Source organism: Agelaius tricolor, unplaced genomic scaffold, assembly GCF_023055355.1.
Source record: "Agelaius tricolor isolate 1412-34295 unplaced genomic scaffold, bAgeTri1.0.p SCAF_3, whole genome shotgun sequence".
NCBI classification, from domain to species: Eukaryota; Metazoa; Chordata; class Aves; order Passeriformes; family Icteridae; genus Agelaius; species Agelaius tricolor.
In genome coordinates, this window is record NW_027269263.1 from 20,343,061 (window position 1) to 20,361,524 (window position 18,464).

The 18,464-nt window shown below is 45.7% G+C and overlaps 1 protein-coding gene across 6 annotated transcripts in view; it reads left to right on the forward strand.

Annotated features, from left to right (window-relative positions):
* CACNA1I (calcium voltage-gated channel subunit alpha1 I) overlaps positions 1 to 18,464 on the forward strand; it is a 169,119-nt gene that overhangs the window by 140,476 nt on the left and 10,179 nt on the right. For 4 of the 6 annotated variants that reach the window (XM_071422918.1, XM_071422919.1, XM_071422917.1 and 1 more), the window contains 15 exons: positions 113 to 181; positions 1,044 to 1,228; positions 1,565 to 1,691; positions 2,764 to 2,889; positions 3,338 to 3,427; positions 3,843 to 4,035; positions 5,153 to 5,304; positions 7,033 to 7,142; positions 7,748 to 7,881; positions 8,597 to 8,667; positions 11,531 to 11,609; positions 12,164 to 12,285; positions 13,023 to 13,361; positions 13,971 to 14,117; positions 18,293 to 18,409. In XM_071422918.1, coding sequence (XP_071279019.1) covers positions 113 to 181; positions 1,044 to 1,228; positions 1,565 to 1,691; positions 2,764 to 2,889; positions 3,338 to 3,427; positions 3,843 to 4,035; positions 5,153 to 5,304; positions 7,033 to 7,142; positions 7,748 to 7,881; positions 8,597 to 8,667; positions 11,531 to 11,609; positions 12,164 to 12,285; positions 13,023 to 13,361; positions 13,971 to 14,117; positions 18,293 to 18,409 — 2,061 coding nt within the window. The remainder of the gene's footprint in view (positions 1 to 112; positions 182 to 1,043; positions 1,229 to 1,564; positions 1,692 to 2,763; positions 2,890 to 3,337; positions 3,428 to 3,842; positions 4,036 to 5,152; positions 5,305 to 7,032; positions 7,143 to 7,747; positions 7,882 to 8,596; positions 8,668 to 11,530; positions 11,610 to 12,163; positions 12,286 to 13,022; positions 13,362 to 13,970; positions 14,118 to 18,292; positions 18,410 to 18,464) is intronic. The other 2 variants (XM_071422922.1, XM_071422923.1) reach the window with 1 other exon arrangement.

Here is an 18,464-nt window from a genome sequence, read left to right on the forward strand (position 1 = left end):
ACAAGAAGCAGTGAAAATACATTTAAGATCTTTCTCTTTTTTTTTTTTTTTTTTTTTTTTTTTTTTTGTTTTGGTTTTGTTTTGGTTTGGTTTTTTTAATTTTTTTTTCTAGGAAAGAATCTTTCTCACTGTGTCCAACTACATTTTCACAGCAATATTTGTAGCTGAGATGACATTGAAGGTAAGTTACTGGAGAACAGCTCAGAGCCTTTTTCCAGTGTCAAACACTGTTCATGTTTGCTCAACACCCTTTTAAAATGTGTTCATCTTTTTGGTGTGCCAGTCCTTCCCTCTACCTTTATAAAGGTAGATACTGCCTGGGGTTCAGTCCTGTCTTGTTAGGCATAGAGGAGATGTTTATTGCAGGCATTAGATCCAGTTGGATCTTAGTATTCATGAAGGATAGCTGGCACTCAAGTATGGATTTTGTAATGATGTCAAATGTCCGTTCCCTTTCTCCTGGAGCAAGAACAGGGGACATTACAACAATATTAATGACATGCTCAAAGGTGAGATAATGATTCAATAGATGTCAAAGTACTTTGCAACAATCAGAAAACCTTGTTATTCCCTTCTCATATTTGGGGAAAAGTCCTAAAACTGTGTGCTGGAAGTTAAACCCCTAAAATTCATATCTGAATTTTGACTGTGATTTGGAGGATGTTAGTATCTCCCCATGACCACCAATTTCTGTAGCACCCACTGTTTTTGAGAACTGCTGACAAACAAATTACCCCTTTAAGAGCCAAAGTATGGATTTGGTGCCTGACTTTACCTCCCAGGTGATCTCCAATTTTCCCAAGCCTCTGGTGTGGCAGGGAAAGATTTCCTGTCTATCCCCTACAGTGTCGTGTTACTCAGGGAGGCAGAAGAAAGGTGTTTTCCTTCACAGACATCCAGGTGAAAGGAAAAGATTATGAGATGACACTTCAGTGTCATGAGGAGTTGATAACTATTCCCCCTCCTCCCATTCTCTCCATTGTTGCCCTCTATCAGGTAGCATAGGAGACATTTCACTCCCTCTTTTCTCCCCTCTCTTCCAGGTGGTCTCTCTAGGCCTGTATTTTGGGGACCAGGCTTATCTCCGCAGCAGTTGGAACATCTTGGATGGCTTCTTGGTCTTCGTGTCTCTCATTGACATTGTGGTCTCAGTGGCCTCTGCTGGTGGTGCCAAAATCCTGGGCGTGCTGCGAGTGCTCCGGTTGCTGCGCACCCTCCGTCCCCTCCGGTCAGAACCCCACCGAGCCCTGCTTGGCCCCCTCCTCCCACTGGTTACCCCCAGGAGGGGTCCCAGGGTCAGATCAGCTGTCCCAGGCAAAGAGGGGTCTTTAACAAGCAATAGGCCACAAGGAGGTCCCCCTTGGCCATATGGGTCTGATGCTGGAGGTACCTCATCAAAGAACAAATCCATGGGAGAAAAAAGGCCTATTGATCATGGGGGAGGGATCTCCACTGAGGGGTCACTGCCCATGGTGACAGGAGTCTGCTGCTGCTGAAAATGCTTAGCTTAGGTCAAACGTCCCTGCCCTGTCCCTCTGTCATCTTCCCCTTCCTTCCTTTCCAGAGTCATCAGCCGAGCCCCTGGTCTGAAGCTGGTGGTGGAGACCCTCATTTCTTCCCTCAAGCCCATAGGAAACATTGTCCTCATCTGCTGTGCTTTCTTCATCATCTTTGGCATCCTGGGTGTGCAGGTAGGTTGTTACTGTCCATCAAACAGCCCTTGAGCCCCCACCCCACAGGCATCTGTACCCCCAGGTCCTATAACAGACACAGGGAGCCAAGCAGAGCAGGAGAGACAGTGAAGCCAGTGAATTTTCTGTGTTTACCTTCTTCCACAAGTCATCTCCATAATGACACAGCCTTTGGCAAGCACAGACAGGTGCTCAGCAAGTGCAGGCATTGCTGGACATGAGAGACAGGAGTTAGTGCTCACACCTGGCAGCAGCTGGGTCAGGGTTTGAGTCAGTGTCATAGCGAGAGCCCAGGGCTGGCACAGCACAGGGCTCCCTGGACCCACCCGTGTCTCCCCACAAGGGCAAGCAGCTCAGTGCCTGCTCACATGAACCCTGCCACCAGTCAGCTCTCCTTCTCCCCCTCACTCTGAGCCCTAAATCCACCCACAAACTTCTTTAATTTTTTAATTTAATCCTCCTTATTTTTGGCTGTTGCATTGCAGAGGAGCAAGGGTGTGGGCGTTACTTCCATCTCAGGGAATGCGCTATACTTAGTTTGCTCTGATGCATCTGTACAAATGCACAATCCAGTACCTTCCATATGGGGAAAAGAGCCCTGGGCAGAAGAGTCATAGAAGTGCAGTGCAGCTTTGTGAAAAAATATATATGAGAAGAAGAGGATGTTTTTTTCTGGTTCTTTACCCTCAGATGAGATCTTCTTTTCCCATCAGCACTTTCAGTAACTGGGAAGCAGGGAGTGAAGATTACTCTAGGGGACTGATTAGAAGATACTTTTTCCCTTTGTACCCAGAAAGGCTGCCTTAAGGGCTGTCAGATGGTGGGCTTACAGTCACTGCTGCCCTGGAGCGATGGAGAAGGCCGAAAAGCCAAGTGTGAGCTTACAGGGGTGGTCCTGCCTCCTTTGCAATGGTTGAGCCTGTGCTGCACATTGTGTTGGTGGTGTCCCTGTCATGCTCTATGTGGCTTGCAGTCTTGCAGGCCATGCAGCATCTTGGCAGCTTCTGTACATCCCAGGGAGCATGGGGAACCCTGTGGGGAAAGGGGCTGATGGGGCACTCCCCTCCTGCAGCTTTTCAAGGGCAAGTTCTACCACTGCCTGGGAGTCGACATCAGGAACATCACCAACCGGTCTGACTGCGTGGCAGCCAACTACAAGTGGGTGCACCACAAGTATAACTTCGACAACCTGGGACAGGTGAGTTTGCCCACAGCCCCCCCCTCTGATGGGAACCCAACACAGGGTTTGTCTCCTCCCCAGGGAACAGATGCAGTGTCTGGAAAGCCAGAAGGAGCAGTTATTTGGCATGCATGCCCATGCAGAAGCTGTGTCACTAGTTGGTTGGTATCAAAATGATACTTACAGGATGAGTGGGAAAGAAAAGTGGTGGCAGCAGAGAGCTTGATTTTCTCTTTTCTCCTGCCATGAAGCTGATGTTCTTCACAAACTCTCTCCTCTGGTGGGTCTGGCTGCACATGGCACCTTGTCACCCTGTCCCTGTCCAGGGAAAGAGCAGGTTTTGATGTGTGCAGAGACACAGGAAGAGTATTGCAGTGCTGTGTGTGTTAGAGCATAAACCCACAATAATTTTTTTCTGCCTGCCAGATGCACCTGCTCCACATCAGTTTTGCTTTATATGTTGCAGGCTCTGATGTCCCTCTTTGTTTTGGCTTCCAAGGACGGCTGGGTCAATATTATGTATAATGGACTCGATGCTGTGGCTGTTGACCAGCAGGTACATGGACTTTCTTGTGAAAGGGCCTTTTCACTTTCTTGTGCCTGTAAGGCAGAAGCATCCTTTAACATCCTGATTCAGTACCTCCCTCAAACCAAGAGTCCCTTCCAGGTCTCTTCTGAATCCTTTGCTCACCTGTTTGCAAGGGGTCAGGTCCATGGCCTTGTCTAGTCCATGCAGGAAGGTGTAGCTGTGGCTATGCTGTGGGTGTCTGTGGTAGGGTCAGTGGGCCTTTATCTATTTGTAATGAAGAAATAATAATGGCATGTGTCTTTCTGGGCATGCTGGCTCCCTCCTGGCCCACTCATGGTTATTTCAATACCTTGTAAAGCAGGATCTGTTGGGCTGCCACCCACTGCATCCCTATTCTTTTACTGCTAAGACAATGTCTGCCTCTGTTCTCCTCCCACTCCAGCCAGTGATCAACAACAACCCCTGGATGCTACTCTACTTCATCTCCTTTCTCCTCATCGTCAGCTTCTTTGTGCTCAACATGTTCGTGGGGGTGGTGGTTGAGAATTTCCACAAGTGCCGGCAGCACCAGGAGGCTGAGGAGGCGCGCCGGCGGGAGGAGAAGCGCCTGCGACGTTTGGAGAAGAAGCGAAGGAGTAAGGCACAGCCTAAGTGTTTGGTTGGTTCGTAGGCCAAGGTTTTCTGAGAAAAACCTTTTCCTCTTATTTTTCTTTCCCAATGAGCTGGTCTCCAAAATCCATCGCTCGTGGCTGTGCTCTCAGCCTTCCTCCCTGCACCACTGCTGTGTCTCCACACACCTCACTGGGGTGGTCTGGGGAAGAGGGGTGGCCGAGGAGGTCTGCTAGGACTCCAGGGAAGGCACTGAGGAAGGGTTTTAGCACCCTGGTCCTCAGGAGAGAACATACCAAAAACACCCCTGTGCACATGCCAACAGGCACTGTTGGCATGGGGCGAGCACACATTGATGCGCTTCCTGTGCTTGAGGTAGAGTCCCACCTGGGCTTCCTGCAGCTCAACTGGTGGCTGAAGAAGAACCTGGACAGACCATTCTTTGTGTTTAAACCCAAATCTAAATAAGAGGGGAAAAAAAAAAAGAGGAAGACTCCTGTGTTTTGTGTCCCAGTGACCCCAGTGTTGCAGTGTCTCTCCTTGGTATCTAAAACCCTCTGTGGTGTAGGAAACCTTCTATTCCTAGTGTTTCTGTCCTGTTTTGTGTTACCTTTAGATAAAAATTGCTGAAGCATACTTGCTCCTGGAAATCATCCCTACTACCCAGACTTCCATTCACAGCCTATGGGCATGCTTTCCTTTCCTCTGCTCCAGTTTTCCCCTTCTCTCCTATAACACCCCAGGGCCTCTCCTTGAACCATCTGCTCCCTTTTATCAAGAGTGATCTTAATTTGTCAAGACATGAAATGCTGATTTAGCACCATTCCCACAAACACAGTCTAACAGATTTTTTTCCTAGTATTCCGTTCTTTGTCTTTTTTCCTATATATTTTTTCCCATTTCTTCTTTTGGTGAGTTTTTTTGGGGTTTTTTGGTTTTGTTGTTGTTGTTTTTCATTTTTCCCCCTCTTCTCTATGTCCTTTACCTATTCTTTCTTGGTTTTTCTCTCTCCCAACTACATTCCAATTTCTTTCAATGCCTATCACCAAGCTTACACCTTCTCCCTCCTCAGTGTTTCTTACCCATTTCTCTCTTTCTTCTGATTTCTTCCTAACTCTGCCCACATCCCTCTTTCCGCTGAAGAGGCGCAGCGTTTGCCGTACTATGCTACTTACTGCCACATACGCCTCCTTATCCATTCGGTCTGCACCAGCCACTATCTGGACATCTTCATCACTTTCATCATCTGCCTCAACGTGGTCACTATGTCCTTGGAGCACTACAACCAACCTGTGGTGAGTGAGATCATGGAGATAAGTCCTGCCTCCAGACACTGTCATTTTGGTACAGCTCTCTGGTGACCACTGTCCACCAGCATAAATAGGACACTTGGGTGTCTCTAAAAACTACTGTTAAAGTTTTGTAGGAATTAGTTTTGTAGTAGGCAAATTTGTGTGAAGATTTTCATGTGTATCCAAAAAGGTAGTTCCTACTCAGACACTTGTTATCCATTAAAATCCATAGAGAGAAGGTGTCTGAGCACAAGTCAAGCCCCTAGAAAGCATGGTACAATTAAGTCTCTGTGCTTTATATTAGTAAGTGGATATGTGGGTCACCCAAATTTAGCTGCCTGCTCTGCTTTTTATTTTTCCCTTGTTCCTAATGGGAGCAAGTGGTGGAAGCAGCAGTGTCCTGGGAACTTCGGGCTTTGCATCAGATTTCCAAATGTCAGCCCAATTCCCCTGCTATGTGGCCTCAGCTGAGAGAACCAGAGGGGCAGGTTGCATGTCATGGGATGGTCCATCTTTACCAAGCCACCTTTTCTTCATAAGGGAAACTGCAGAACCAAAGTGCTGAGCAGAGCCTCTCTCAGTTGCAGGGTGTGGTTCCAAATACAGTACCTTGGAGGCCAAATAAGTTTTTCACTTTGTTTGGGTACAGACCATGTACCTCTCAGTGTTCCTGGCAAAGCTGCAGATTCTTTTGGCGGGAAAAATGTATACTACACATATCAAAGGAGCCTTCTACCTCCATATGTAGACAGAGCATTCATCATGACATCTGCCCAGCAACATTTCAGTTTTCTCTTCAGAAGACCCTTGGTTTAGGTGACAGCTCTGGTGTCTGAACAGATTGTCTGAGGTAACTCAGGCTTTGATCAGGGGCTGAATCTGTCCTCATTCAAATCTATTGCCAGGCTCCTCTGTTTCCTGCCCACCTTGCCCAGCTGCCCCGCTCTCATCTTTCCCTAGATGGTGCCCAGTTTTATATTTCAGGAACTCTCAACCTTTATCTGTTGGTGTCCTCACATAAGATCTTTGTTCCTCAACAAGTCACTAGTCTTCCTTACTCTTCAGCTCCTTTCCCTGGAACACAGCTCCAGCCAAGCCAGCCTGCTGTCAGGCTCTGTTAAACAATCTTCTCAAAGCACTTCAAACCCTTCCAGTACAAAATGCCACCAAAAGCTGCCCACTGCTCACACTGGTTCTTGGTGGTCATGAAGGGGCAGCATGTAAAAGACCCAGAAACCAAACAGCTCAGAGATGTGATGTGCTGGCACCAGACCAAGACACAGCAGAAATGACCTGAATCCACACCCAGAGTAACCTCTGTGCTTCACTCCTGGTTGATAGCTGTGCCAGTGACATTAACAATGTGTCATTCAGGTGGCACAGGCTACTGGTAGAAGAAAAGCCTTGATGGCATTTTGTGGATTCTCTTGCAATAGCCTCCTCCTCCTGATTATGCTGAACAGTACAGAAGAAAGGAGCAGTAACTGATCCCCAGAAGTGATCCCATCTCTGATGGGCAGAGGGGCTGGCTGGTGGTTGCCCTTAGTAGACAACCTCCACATTCAAGTACATAGGAAGTGTGGGGCCACTTCCCCACCCCACCATGAATATCTGGGGCAGCTTCTGCACCCAGGATGAGTTCCTGGCACTTAGGAGAGTGCACACAGGGGGGTGTGCACATGTTTGATGTTGCTTTTGCCTCAATTCTTTTCCTTCTCTTTTCTGTGGCAGTCCCTGGAGACCGCCCTCAAATACTGCAACTACCTGTTCACCACTGTGTTCGTGTTTGAGGCAGTCCTCAAGCTGGTGGCATTTGGTCTGCGACGATTCTTCAAAGACAGGTGAGCAGAGGGTTGTCAGCAGTGGCTGTGGGACAGCTGGGTTTGGGGTAGAAGTTTGGGGATGGTGCCCTATTTAGACCATGAAGTGGTGGCAGAGTGCTCTGACTGTCTCCCCGTTCTGCACCGCATGGACCTAACCTCATCCTCCACAAGGTGCAATGCCTAGGCAATAGCAAGAGTTGTCCAAAAATTGCCTCTTGGTTGCAGTCTGCTGGTTAGGCTAGAAAGCAAAGGAGATGAGGTTAGAGCGAGACATTTTTTTTCCTGCCCTTGAGGCAAACTGTAAGCATGCAAAAGCAGAACATATATAGCAAAGTTGATTCAAGGTAGTAAGGCCGTAAAAAGCTGAGCCCATTAGTCAAAGCATAGCGCCATAGTAACACAGTTCCATGCTTTCAAATCAGCCTGGCTTGCCTCTGGCTGCTCAGGGTGTGTGTAAAGTGAATCTCTGTTTCTCTGGAAAAGCCCATATAGGTTGACTCAGAGTGGGCCTTGAACTCATACATAAGGAAATGTTTAGGATGAAGTGGAGACAAGTACCTTTCTTTTTCAGGAAAATGGAAAAACTCTATCTTCATGTATTCTGTTCAATTTTTCTCCTAAAGGTGGAACCAGCTCGATCTGGCCATTGTGCTGCTGTCTGTCATGGGCATCACATTGGAAGAGATTGAAATCAATGCTGCTCTCCCAATTAACCCCACTATCATCCGGATCATGAGGGTGCTGCGAATCGCCCGGGGTGAGAGAGACGCTGGCCAGAGCAGGGGTACATGTGGCCATCGAGTGCAGCTTGGTGCCACGACTCATTGAGCAGTGGCTGTAAAGTTGTGAGCTTGCCCTGTCCTGGCCCTCGAGGAGCCTCTGAAGTGTCCTTCATCACATCCCAGCAGGGATTCTAGGATCTAGGATAGCCTAGAAGCTCAGGCTTTCTGGTTCCCTAGGAGGTGAAGCACTGGGAGGGTGGGCAGATTATGTGAGAGTTGAACTTTCTCTGTTACTCATTTCTGGGGCAACTATAGTAGTGGTGTGGGGAGCAGAGGCCCCTGAGCAGGTTGAAATTTGAGGTAAGGGGGTGGCCAAGGTGTGCCAAGATGGCATAACAGCAATGGCTGAAGGGAGAGAAAGTGATGGAAGGAAAAATCAAAGCAGAAGGACAATTAGGACACACATTCCTGAGAAGAAGCATGTGGCTGGAGTGTCTGGGTGAAGCAAAAGCAACCCAACAGACATGGGTGGCAGAAAGAAAATATTTAGTAAAAAGGATGTCAGCTTGAAGAGAAGGAACAACTGGGGTTGTACCATCAAAAGCAAGAAGAGAAATGAGGGGAAAATCCATTTTTTTTAGGGGAACAAGATACAGGACATCTGTCTTGTGCTACTGTTATTAGTAAGTCACACAAAGGATGCCTCTGAGCTCAGTCTGACTGACACTTCTCTTGTGCTTGTTGTGGCAGTCCTGAAGCTACTGAAGATGGCCACAGGAATGCGAGCGCTGCTGGATACAGTTGTTCAAGCCCTGCCACAGGTAAAACATTTTCCCAAAAGACTCTCCTCTTCTGTCCCTTTTTCCAAAGGGTTGATTCTTGTGGGGTCTCAGAGGTGGTGTCTACAGTGGTGTGTAGGCAACTACCTGCAGGTCATGTCCAAGTTCTCATGTCATTCCTGGGGTTACAGCTCACCTCACATCTCTCTTCTCCAGCATCTGAAAAAATAAGGCTTGACCCCTGGATAAGGGTAGGTTTCTTCCCATCATGCCTAGCTAGTGTCTAACTGTTTGCAACTAGTCCTTGGCTCCTTTCTCCCCTCTCCATAAGAAGGAAAGACTGATTGGAAGCCATTTCAGGACGAAAGGACATCTTTCCATCACTGCAGCTCTCACCCTTCCCCAAATATGTCACCTTTTTCCTCCTTCTTTTTCATTTGCACTCTCCCTTTCTTAGCCAGTGCTTCCTCCTTTCTATTTTTTCTTCTTTCCTCCTCCTGGATCCCTTTGTGTTTCTGAGCAGCTCATGCATGAGAAGCAGTGACACGCTGTGTTGTGGCTCACACAGCCGGCAGTTAAGTGTCTGCTGCAAGACATCGAGACAGAAGGATCTCATGAGCTGTGAGTGGCAGCTGCTCCTAAACGAGATGCTGACACCGTGCTTTACACAGGCTTCGAGCCCACTGTGAGCATCCTCCGTGATGGATGAGCAGTCAGGGAGTCTGGTCCCCTTCCTTTTGGATTGTTGGGGGAGCATTGTTAAGCAAGGAGTAATGCACCAAGTGGCTCTGCCGATCATACATCAGACCGGTCCCTTGGCAGGCCCTGAGAAAGCAGCTCTACTGCGTGATATCAAAATGCACAGGCATTTGTCAGTTGATTTATCAGCTAATGTGCCACTGCTGGTGAGTGATGATGAGCTGGGAATCAATCTGAAAACAGCATGAGTAGTTACCAGGGAATTTACTTCTGGTGTGGGTGACAATAAATGTCAATCTGAATTAGTGGAATATGATGGCACAAAAGTGAAAAGGAAACTCTGTGATCTTTTATGGATCCTGAGCTCTGTCTGGTCTTCCATGCTTTTTATTAAGCAATAATTATTTGTGATTTATTATAGTAATAGTAATAACAACAATATTAATAATTCATTTGTAGGATACACAACATCATTCAGGATAGTTGTGGGCTGAGATACACTGGACAATAGAAGGAAGGGGAGATAAAGGATGGTCTTAGTGCAGGCAGATCTGGAATGTAAATTTTTATTAGTTTTTTGTTAGCTCTGCTGCCACAGACTGGCTCAGTGCAGCTTCTTTGCACCTTGCTCTTTTCCATTCCAGGAGCCACAACAGACAATTTTTCTCAGGAAAGGATCTGGGACAGAGCAGGTCTTCAGATCCAGTGTCTGCATGTCTGTGGCATGTTTATTCTGAGACCCAGATAAATGCACACAGATATTAAGAAATAGTATCCAGAAACTGTTGGTAAGAGGACTCTGCAATATATTTGCACTTAAATGATGAGATTCAACTTCCACCCCCAAAATACAGACAATAAATAAGAGAGGAAGAAATATTCATATCCCTGTCATGTAGACAGAAAAACAGAGTCATCAGACAGTTAAGTGTTTTGCTCAAGATGGCAAAGAGCACAGCTGGGACCTGTGAGTCTCTGTTTCTGGTTCTAGCCAAAAACCACGAGTATATTCTTCCACACTTTCTCATTTTTGATTTTTCCCATTTGCCTACAGCTCCTTTGCTAACCAAGTTTGTAGGCCAGGTTTTTTGGAGGTCAGTAATATCTGTCTCAAAGCAAGCAGATATCTGAAAGTTTGGTCTCTAGGTATTCCCTGGAAGATAATAAGAAGCAGTACTTAATCCCTCCAGTATCAAAGCCTATGACTTTCTATTGACTGGCTTTTGCTGCTTCCTATAACAGGTTGGCTTTGATTAATAAAGTTGTGTAGCAGGGATAAAAAAATCCCTCCATACTTATAGTTGCATAAAAATCTGAACTTCAAGGTCTAAAATCCACCAGTTTCAACATTAAAAGAATGAATATAGTCTCCATATTTTATACACCGGGTCTTTGGGGGACAATTGAATTATCTGTAATATTCTCTAAGATTTATTGGCTTTGCCAAAAGAAGTAGTTTAAAATAAGCTGTCCTTTCCCTTGCACTTTCTCCTCTTCCTGACCTTTCTCTTTTTGTTCCTAGAGCACAGACTCAAATCAGGGATTTTGGCTTGCTAATGGCATACAAGGCGTCTCCAGTTGTCCTGTTTCAATTCCCTTCCTGTCTTTGTTACACTGCAGCAATTCTTAATAGTGAATAGAGCTTAAATTTTAAAGAGCCCTTTGGAAATGTAGTCCTTAGCTAAGTTTTATTAACTTCCTTTTCTTAACGCCCTGTAGACACAGACCCAGCACTGTGCTTTCACAGCATTTACTATGGTGTCTAATTTAGTCATCAGAAATAATTCCTTCCAGTGAGTATGTAGCAAGCCAGGATGTGGCAGTCCAGGGGAGTGGGTGGGCTGAATCATTTATTTCTCTCTTGAATTTGGATGGCACAGCAGTTGCAATGACTAAATTAGATTCCTGAAGTGATGATCCTAACGTAGGCCCAGTGACCACATGCATTCAGACCAGAAACTGTTTAGTGTTTCAAAAAACCCCATTAAGTCCTTAATTTTTCCATGCCTTCTCTTCCCACCTTCCTGCTCCTCCCCCAGCCCTGATGGCAACTGGATCCATCACTGAAGATTTCTCAACTGTTGAGCAATTGTTTGGTTGCATTTGTATACTGGGATTTCACTTTCTTCAGACTTGGAAATGCAGAAACACTTTCTGTACAGATGAAATAGGCTTTTCGATAGGCTGATGGTGCCTTTGCTTTTAGGTGGGAAACCTTGGACTCCTTTTCATGCTCCTCTTTTTCATCTACGCTGCTCTAGGAGTGGAGCTCTTTGGAAAATTGGGTAAGTCTCAAGCAGACCATGCTTCAATGTGAGCCACAGACATGCTGGTTGGGGTTTCTCAAAATCAAAATCTTCAATAAAAGCACTCAGTTGTTTGATGCACTTCATTCTCCCTTATGCATAATTGATGTAAGAGGAATTTCCCTCTAAATTGTTATCCTAACAGGCTAACAAAATAAGAGCAGCCTCCATTTTCTCTTACAGTCTTAAACATTTGATTTTCCTGCACTCTGTCCCTGACATTGCCTTCAAGATTACAAGAAAAAGTTTGTGAAATCTTATTTACATCTCTTGCCATGGAATATTGATCAAGAAGAAAGGCAGGACAATGACTTGCTGGGAGGATCCCCCTGAGCAGCAGTTACACTGCCTGATATCCTGGGGCTGGGCCATCAGGGATTTTTCCATACTGATGGCTAGCAGCCAACTGTTGGGCAGGGTGCTGACACCATTCATTACTTGAGGTCTTCAGGTTGTGAATCCATGTTGTTGGTCTCAGGGCTGTAGTGTGTCCTCCCCTGAGCGTTGTGCCCTGCACTCCCCTTGTTTTTCAGTGTGCAACGATGAAAACCCCTGTGAGGGCATGAGCCGCCACGCCACCTTCGAGAACTTTGGGATGGCCTTCCTCACACTTTTCCAGGTGTCCACGGGTGACAACTGGAATGGGATCATGAAGGTAACTGGGACTTGGAGGCAAGGATCTCCAATTTGTGGGGAAAGAGAAATTCTGATGTGTGGTCTGTTCAGCAGAGCTTGGGCTAGCAAAGGGAAGGGGAACAGAACACAGAAGCTGGGTTGCTAGGTAAGGTCCCTGCTTGGTCCAGAGTCTCTCTCCCCAATATGGTAACTCATGCCTTGGGCTTGTCTAGTCCTGGAGACATCTGATTGAGAAAAGTGCCAATTTTCCTTAGGAGGAACAAGAAAATCATTTAGGCTGAGGGAATATCCAGTGTAGTCAGGACTGCACAGGACATTTGTGTTGGACATGGCACTCATCTGCAGAGCTATCAGGAAAAGACAAAATAAATACTTCCTTCAGAGGACGTATGGAGAAAGGAAAGTTCTTTCATCACAAATGGTGCTTTTGAGAATAGATGGGAGAAGGTAGTACCAGCCTGCTCATTTTTGTCTTGTTTACATATGTGGTGCTACAGGGGCAGCAACATGTCATGGTCAGAAAATTTGCTTCATATGCTCTTAAATGGTTTTGCTTTCAAGCAAACAGCATATGAACAGAGAGTATCCTAGATTCTTTGGGGAATTATGCCAAAAGACATGGGGTGACAGAAGTGTCTGCCTTGTTCTTTCCATTAGCATCAGTGTTTTTTGACAGAGAGAACAGCCAAGTTTCTGTTCTTACTTTAGTCTTTCCTTCCTTTCATGGTTCCCTCTCAATCCCAACTTCCTCTCAAGGATACCTTGCGTGACTGCAGCCACGATGACCGGAGCTGTCTCAGCAACCTGCAGTTCATCTCCCCACTGTACTTTGTCAGCTTTGTGCTCACAGCCCAGTTTGTCCTCATCAACGTGGTGGTAGCTGTGCTCATGAAACATCTCGACGACAGCAACAAGGAGGCCCAGGAGGATGCAGAGATGGATGCTGAGCTTGAGATGGAAATTACTCACGGGCTGTGCTCCCACAAGTCAGGCTCTCCAAATTCAGGACAGGGAAAAGGAGCAGGAACAGGAGGAGGTGGTGGTAGAACAGAACCTGAAGGACATCTGTGCATGAGATGTTACTCTCCAGCCCAGGTGAGTACACCTTTGAACTTAACTAACCAGACTGCAGCAAGGAGCTGTGGGCATTAGCTGGGCAGCTCAGATGATTCAGGACTTAGCAGTAGCAGAGTCTTCCACCTCAGGGTGAAAGGTTTGCTTTCAGCAGTAGACTTCTGAGTTGATAGGATCATGTAGGGACAAGGCTATGACAGCAGTGTGTCCTGTTCATTGTCATCATGGCGTAGGAACCTGAGGGCCAGCAGAGTAGGGATGGAGCAGATCAGCTAAAGGTGTGACAGGAGCAAATTTGAGAGGGGAGCTCAGGAGAAGAGTGCAGGAGAAATGGCAGATCAAGAGTGAGTGACTCCAGCAGAGCTGGAAGGGAGATGTGAGCACTGAAAGTGAGTGAAGACTGTCCCTACTTATTATTTTTTTTTTTTTCATTGAACTCTGGCACCTTTACACACCTTGTGGAGCAAATGTTTCCCCCAGTGACCCTGTGCAAGTACCTGCAGAACAAGATGCTGCTCCAGATGAGTCAGGGTGGAGAACCCAACCCCAAATTCACAAGAAACTTGAAAGCAAAAAACTCGACATTCTTAAAATGATCTCTCCCATCCTCCCCCCTTTCTTGTCCCCTAGGAGAACTTATGGCTGGACAGTGTCTCTTTAATTATTAAGGACTCCTTCGACGGGGAGTTAATGATCATCGATAACCTATCGGGCTCCGTCTTCCATCATTACTCCTCGCCGGCCATGTGCGAGAAGTGTAACCATGACAAGCAAGAGGTAACCTGCGTACGAGGATGTGTGAGGGGACTCTTCCCCCCAGACCTGCACACCCACACCCACGGGCCCGCAGGTCATCCCATGTGTGCTCCTCACTGTAGATTGTGTAGACAGTAGAGCTTGTGGACCTGTGTTTGTTATCTGTTGTGAAGTGCTGGTACTGCCTCTAGTACAGGCCTGCCCTCCTCAGCCACACGTGGATGTTTGAGGTGGTGGAAAAGTGAGACGTGACAGGACACATGTCAGGAGGGACTGAATGACCTGTAGAGAAATGACTATGAAGGCATCCCTTGTCAGCTCTTGTTTTGTTCAATTCTGCAAGAAAAGTCTAGGTTCAGGCTCATGTTGGATAGAGGACTCTAAGGATCTCACCCCAATGAGACCACTCAGGAGCAATTCAGGGGGAGATTTAAGCTTGTGTTTTGTCCTCATTTTAAGCATGTGCTTGCTTATTCCCTGTTGAGGCCAATTAGTTAAGCACATGTTTAAATGCTTTGTTGAATAGAGTTTTTGAGCAAGGATTGGTTTGTGTTGAAAACCAGTTAATTAGTTTGAGCAAAAACTAAATAAACATGAGCCCACTGAGAAAGTTTGTTAGCTGACAAATGGGTTGTTGGCTAAGACCAGGACCAAATGGCTTAGACTTGAGCTACCAAAGTTGGTAGAGGCTTTGGAAAATTCCTTCCTAAGCAATTAGTCTTTTCGGGTTGTGAAAAAATAGGAGCAAAATAGTCTGGGAAGGGTAAGGTGAATAGCAGAACTAATCTGGTTCTGAAATAATTTTATTGTATTTAGGTGCTCTGATTTTGTGTGGTCAGACCTGTAGCAGTAGTGTGGCTCTTCTGACAGTAAATTGGTACATCAGTGGCAAACTTTACCCTCTCCTTCCCCATAACTGACTGGATATGTTGTTATAGCTTATAAAGAAACAAGGAAACTTGGGGAAAGAGCTCTTATTGGCAGGTCATTCTATTCATGTTTGAAGAAAGCAATATTTTGTTTGCTCTCAGATGCCTAGTTCTGATGCTCTGATATTTTTTCAGCTTCTCAGCTGTCTGCTTTTCCCCATTGCTTCCTTTTGAAACTATCAAAATGCAAACATTGCTGTAGTTTATCCTGAGACACTTCACAAATGAATTCTGCATTAATGCAACCAAATAACTAGTTTTCAATTAACTGCAATTTTCACTACTTTGCTTAAGTCTTTATGTTCAGCAATTGGTGCTCAGCTTTCTCAGCAAATGAGGTCTAAGGCAGTCCAGAATGATTGCCCCCGAGTCAAGTCACTTGCAGCTAGTTTGGTACATTTGAAAACCTCACAGATAGTCTTCAGTATCCCGCCTACGAGTGAAGACAACAACCCATTTTCTTACCTTTCCAGCAAAGAAACTAGATTAGCAAAATCTTCAAATGCAACCCACAGCTAGAGCAAAGAATTTGATGTAATTATCACAACTGAAAAATTATTCTTAGATCATACTTTCTAATGAGTGTTATAGAGCCATAAATTACTTTCAAAAATGGTATTTCAATACATCTAAAATGTGGAATTGAAAAGAACTTATCTATGCAAGAATGGGTTTAGTAATAAAATACAGATGCTTTATTTTGGATTATATGAGTCAAAGTGATACCTTAGGATTTTAAGCCAGGACTGACCATGATGTTCTCATCGTATTTCAAAGTAGAAAAAAGAAATTGAGGAAATTGAAATGGTAAATCACTACATGGAGTCATAGCTAACATCACCAATGCACAGAGTCATTAAATTATACTGTACTCTGGTACATCAACATACCCAAATGAGCATTGTACACAGACTGAATTGTACAGTCCCAGAAGCAATTGACGGCAATTTACATAGGCAAAACTATTTATCCAGTGCTCTTAAGTGTGTGTGTGTTAGAAAAACCCAGTATGCTTACTGTCCACCTAATCAGCCTTAAACCACCCTTCTGACAAAAATCATATATTAGGCAGAAATGTCCCCTCCAATTTCATTGGTAGTTCAATTCACCAAGATGATGAGCACAGCGGATGGACACAACATTTAATGTTAATATGTGCTAAGCTTTTTGTGGCATTGAGCAGAAGTGCTCTGTGGCTTTCCCAATTATGCTCCTGATACTTTATTTTAAAACCAATTATTTGTACAATTAAGGATTCTTGTGATCATGAGTCTGTTCCTAAAGATATATCTGCAAGTAGTTGTTTTCTAAGGGATATGCGTGCATTGTTCAGTATCTCAGGCTGATGCTCCTGGCAGGTTTCATGGATTGGGATCTATTCAACAGCTCTTTCTTCCTCACTGCAATTAAAATTGCCTTTTTGTTCCTCATCTTTAGTCAGCAGATTTTAAAATATTCTGCCGTAAGGGAAGCAAAAAGATCAGAACCTCCTTTTTTCATGGTGCTAAACTCTTCTCTTGCCATTTCTATCCTTTCACTCTTGGGATGGTTGACAGACTTCTGTACATGGATGACTGAAGTGTGTTTAGCCACGGTAGGAGTTTGTCAGTGAGCACCAGTGAAATGTGTTTATTTCACCTGCAGTTTATTTAGGTTATGACATTGTTGACTGTGGGTTTTATGTAGATCTCAGGGTGGTCAGAATTTTCAAGCAAGTGGTTCAGTGACAAAAAGACTGTTCTGGCTTTTGTTGAAATCCTTCTTTATGGATGGCAAAGGTAGTCACAGATGTTTACCACATGTCATGCTCGTGTCTCTACAAGCACAGCTGTAAGGCTGCTTTGGTGTAGCAGGCACTTGGGAGAGTAATAGATGAGTACACACATTAAGTGGGACTGAATGAAGACTGTGCTTCTCTGCAGGAGTTGTTGCTGACTGGTGGCCGTGTAGCATCCCTGGCATAAGTTCATTGTGGGCTCTCTGTGCGTTCATGCTCTGAGGAGCAGTTGTTGGTTTTGGGCTCTCTCCGTGGTTGAACAGCACCATGTTCCTGTGTCAGAATAACACCTCAAATAAGGATGTCATTTGTGCACTTTATTTAAATCCAGCTTTGGGTTTCCATTCTGCTTGTTTAAAGTGCATTATCCCTCAGATGGAGACCTCTTCCAGTCTCTGGCATTGGCAGAAGCCACTAAACATCCAGCTCGAAAGTCATCTCTCCAAATGTTTCACCTGCTGTCATGGTGCAAGAGCTGTAGCTGCCTCTTGCAAACACAAACACATGGCCAGAAGCTGTCCCGACTGAGACAACCCAGAATACAGCTCTCAAGACTTAGCTGCTGGTGGTGCAAACTTCTGGCACTCCAGAGAACCAGTGATGGAAATCCGAGCACAGGAGGGACAGAGTAACTGCTTAGGCTGGTAGAAAAAGATGCTTTTCAGGCATTGTGAGAAAGAGTTGTCAAGCAGAGGGGATTTAAAAGCTTGGAGGAAAAAGGATGGGAGAGGGGCACATGTGGTATAAAATAGGCCAAAAGATGAAGCAAGGTCAGGCATGGGACTGGAGCAGAGCTGAAGCACAAGAATGAGAGAAATGCAATGGTCAGACTTACTTTCAGAAAGCAGGAGAGCTCAAGTGTGGGTGTGTGGGAGGGGGCTGAGTTTAGAGATGGAGAACAGAATGGAAGATGGTGTTAGGTAAGATCTTGGGTAGGTTAGAGGGGAAAGGCAAGATGCAGGAAAGCTGGAGAGAAACAGGGTTTCAGTAATGAAGGTAAGAGAATATGAAAAGCATGATACTGGCATGGATTGCAAAAGGCATGACTTTCCCTGGAATGAAAGCACCTTCGTGTTTAAGCAGGGCTGTCTGTGGTGCCTTCAGAAAGAGGGGTCCACTCCTTATCCCTCAGCAGAGCCAGCTGCCCTGTCACCAGCCTGAGGGACCCCTCTGCCTGCCTGGCTTTATTTGCAGGGCCTTGGGCCAGCTGTACCGCTGTGACAGATACAGGACTCGTTCCTCCAATTCTGGCACTAGAGGAGCATGGACTGGTAGCAGCCTGCTTGCAGATCATATATTCAACCTTTCTTTAAAAGTGAATTCTCCTGCCCAGCCCAGTTCTGGGTTAGGCAGCTCCTGATATATCCAAGGAATATAACCTAAAATTGATTTTGGGTCTACAGGCTCTCACTTATCCACCATCAACAGTGTGACTGCTTGAAATGTGGATTCCAGGCATGACCTGTGACAGCTCCTTTCCCTTCCTGCAGGTCCAGCTGGCTGAAATGGAAGCATTATCTCTCAACTCAGACAAGTCCTCTTCCATCCTTCTAGGAGATGAGTCAGACAATCGAAACGCTGCTCAGCTGAATCCTAAGGAGATCAAGGTTAGCCTCAGTCACCCATGGGCATCCTACACCCTGTGCTGTACTTATGCCCCTG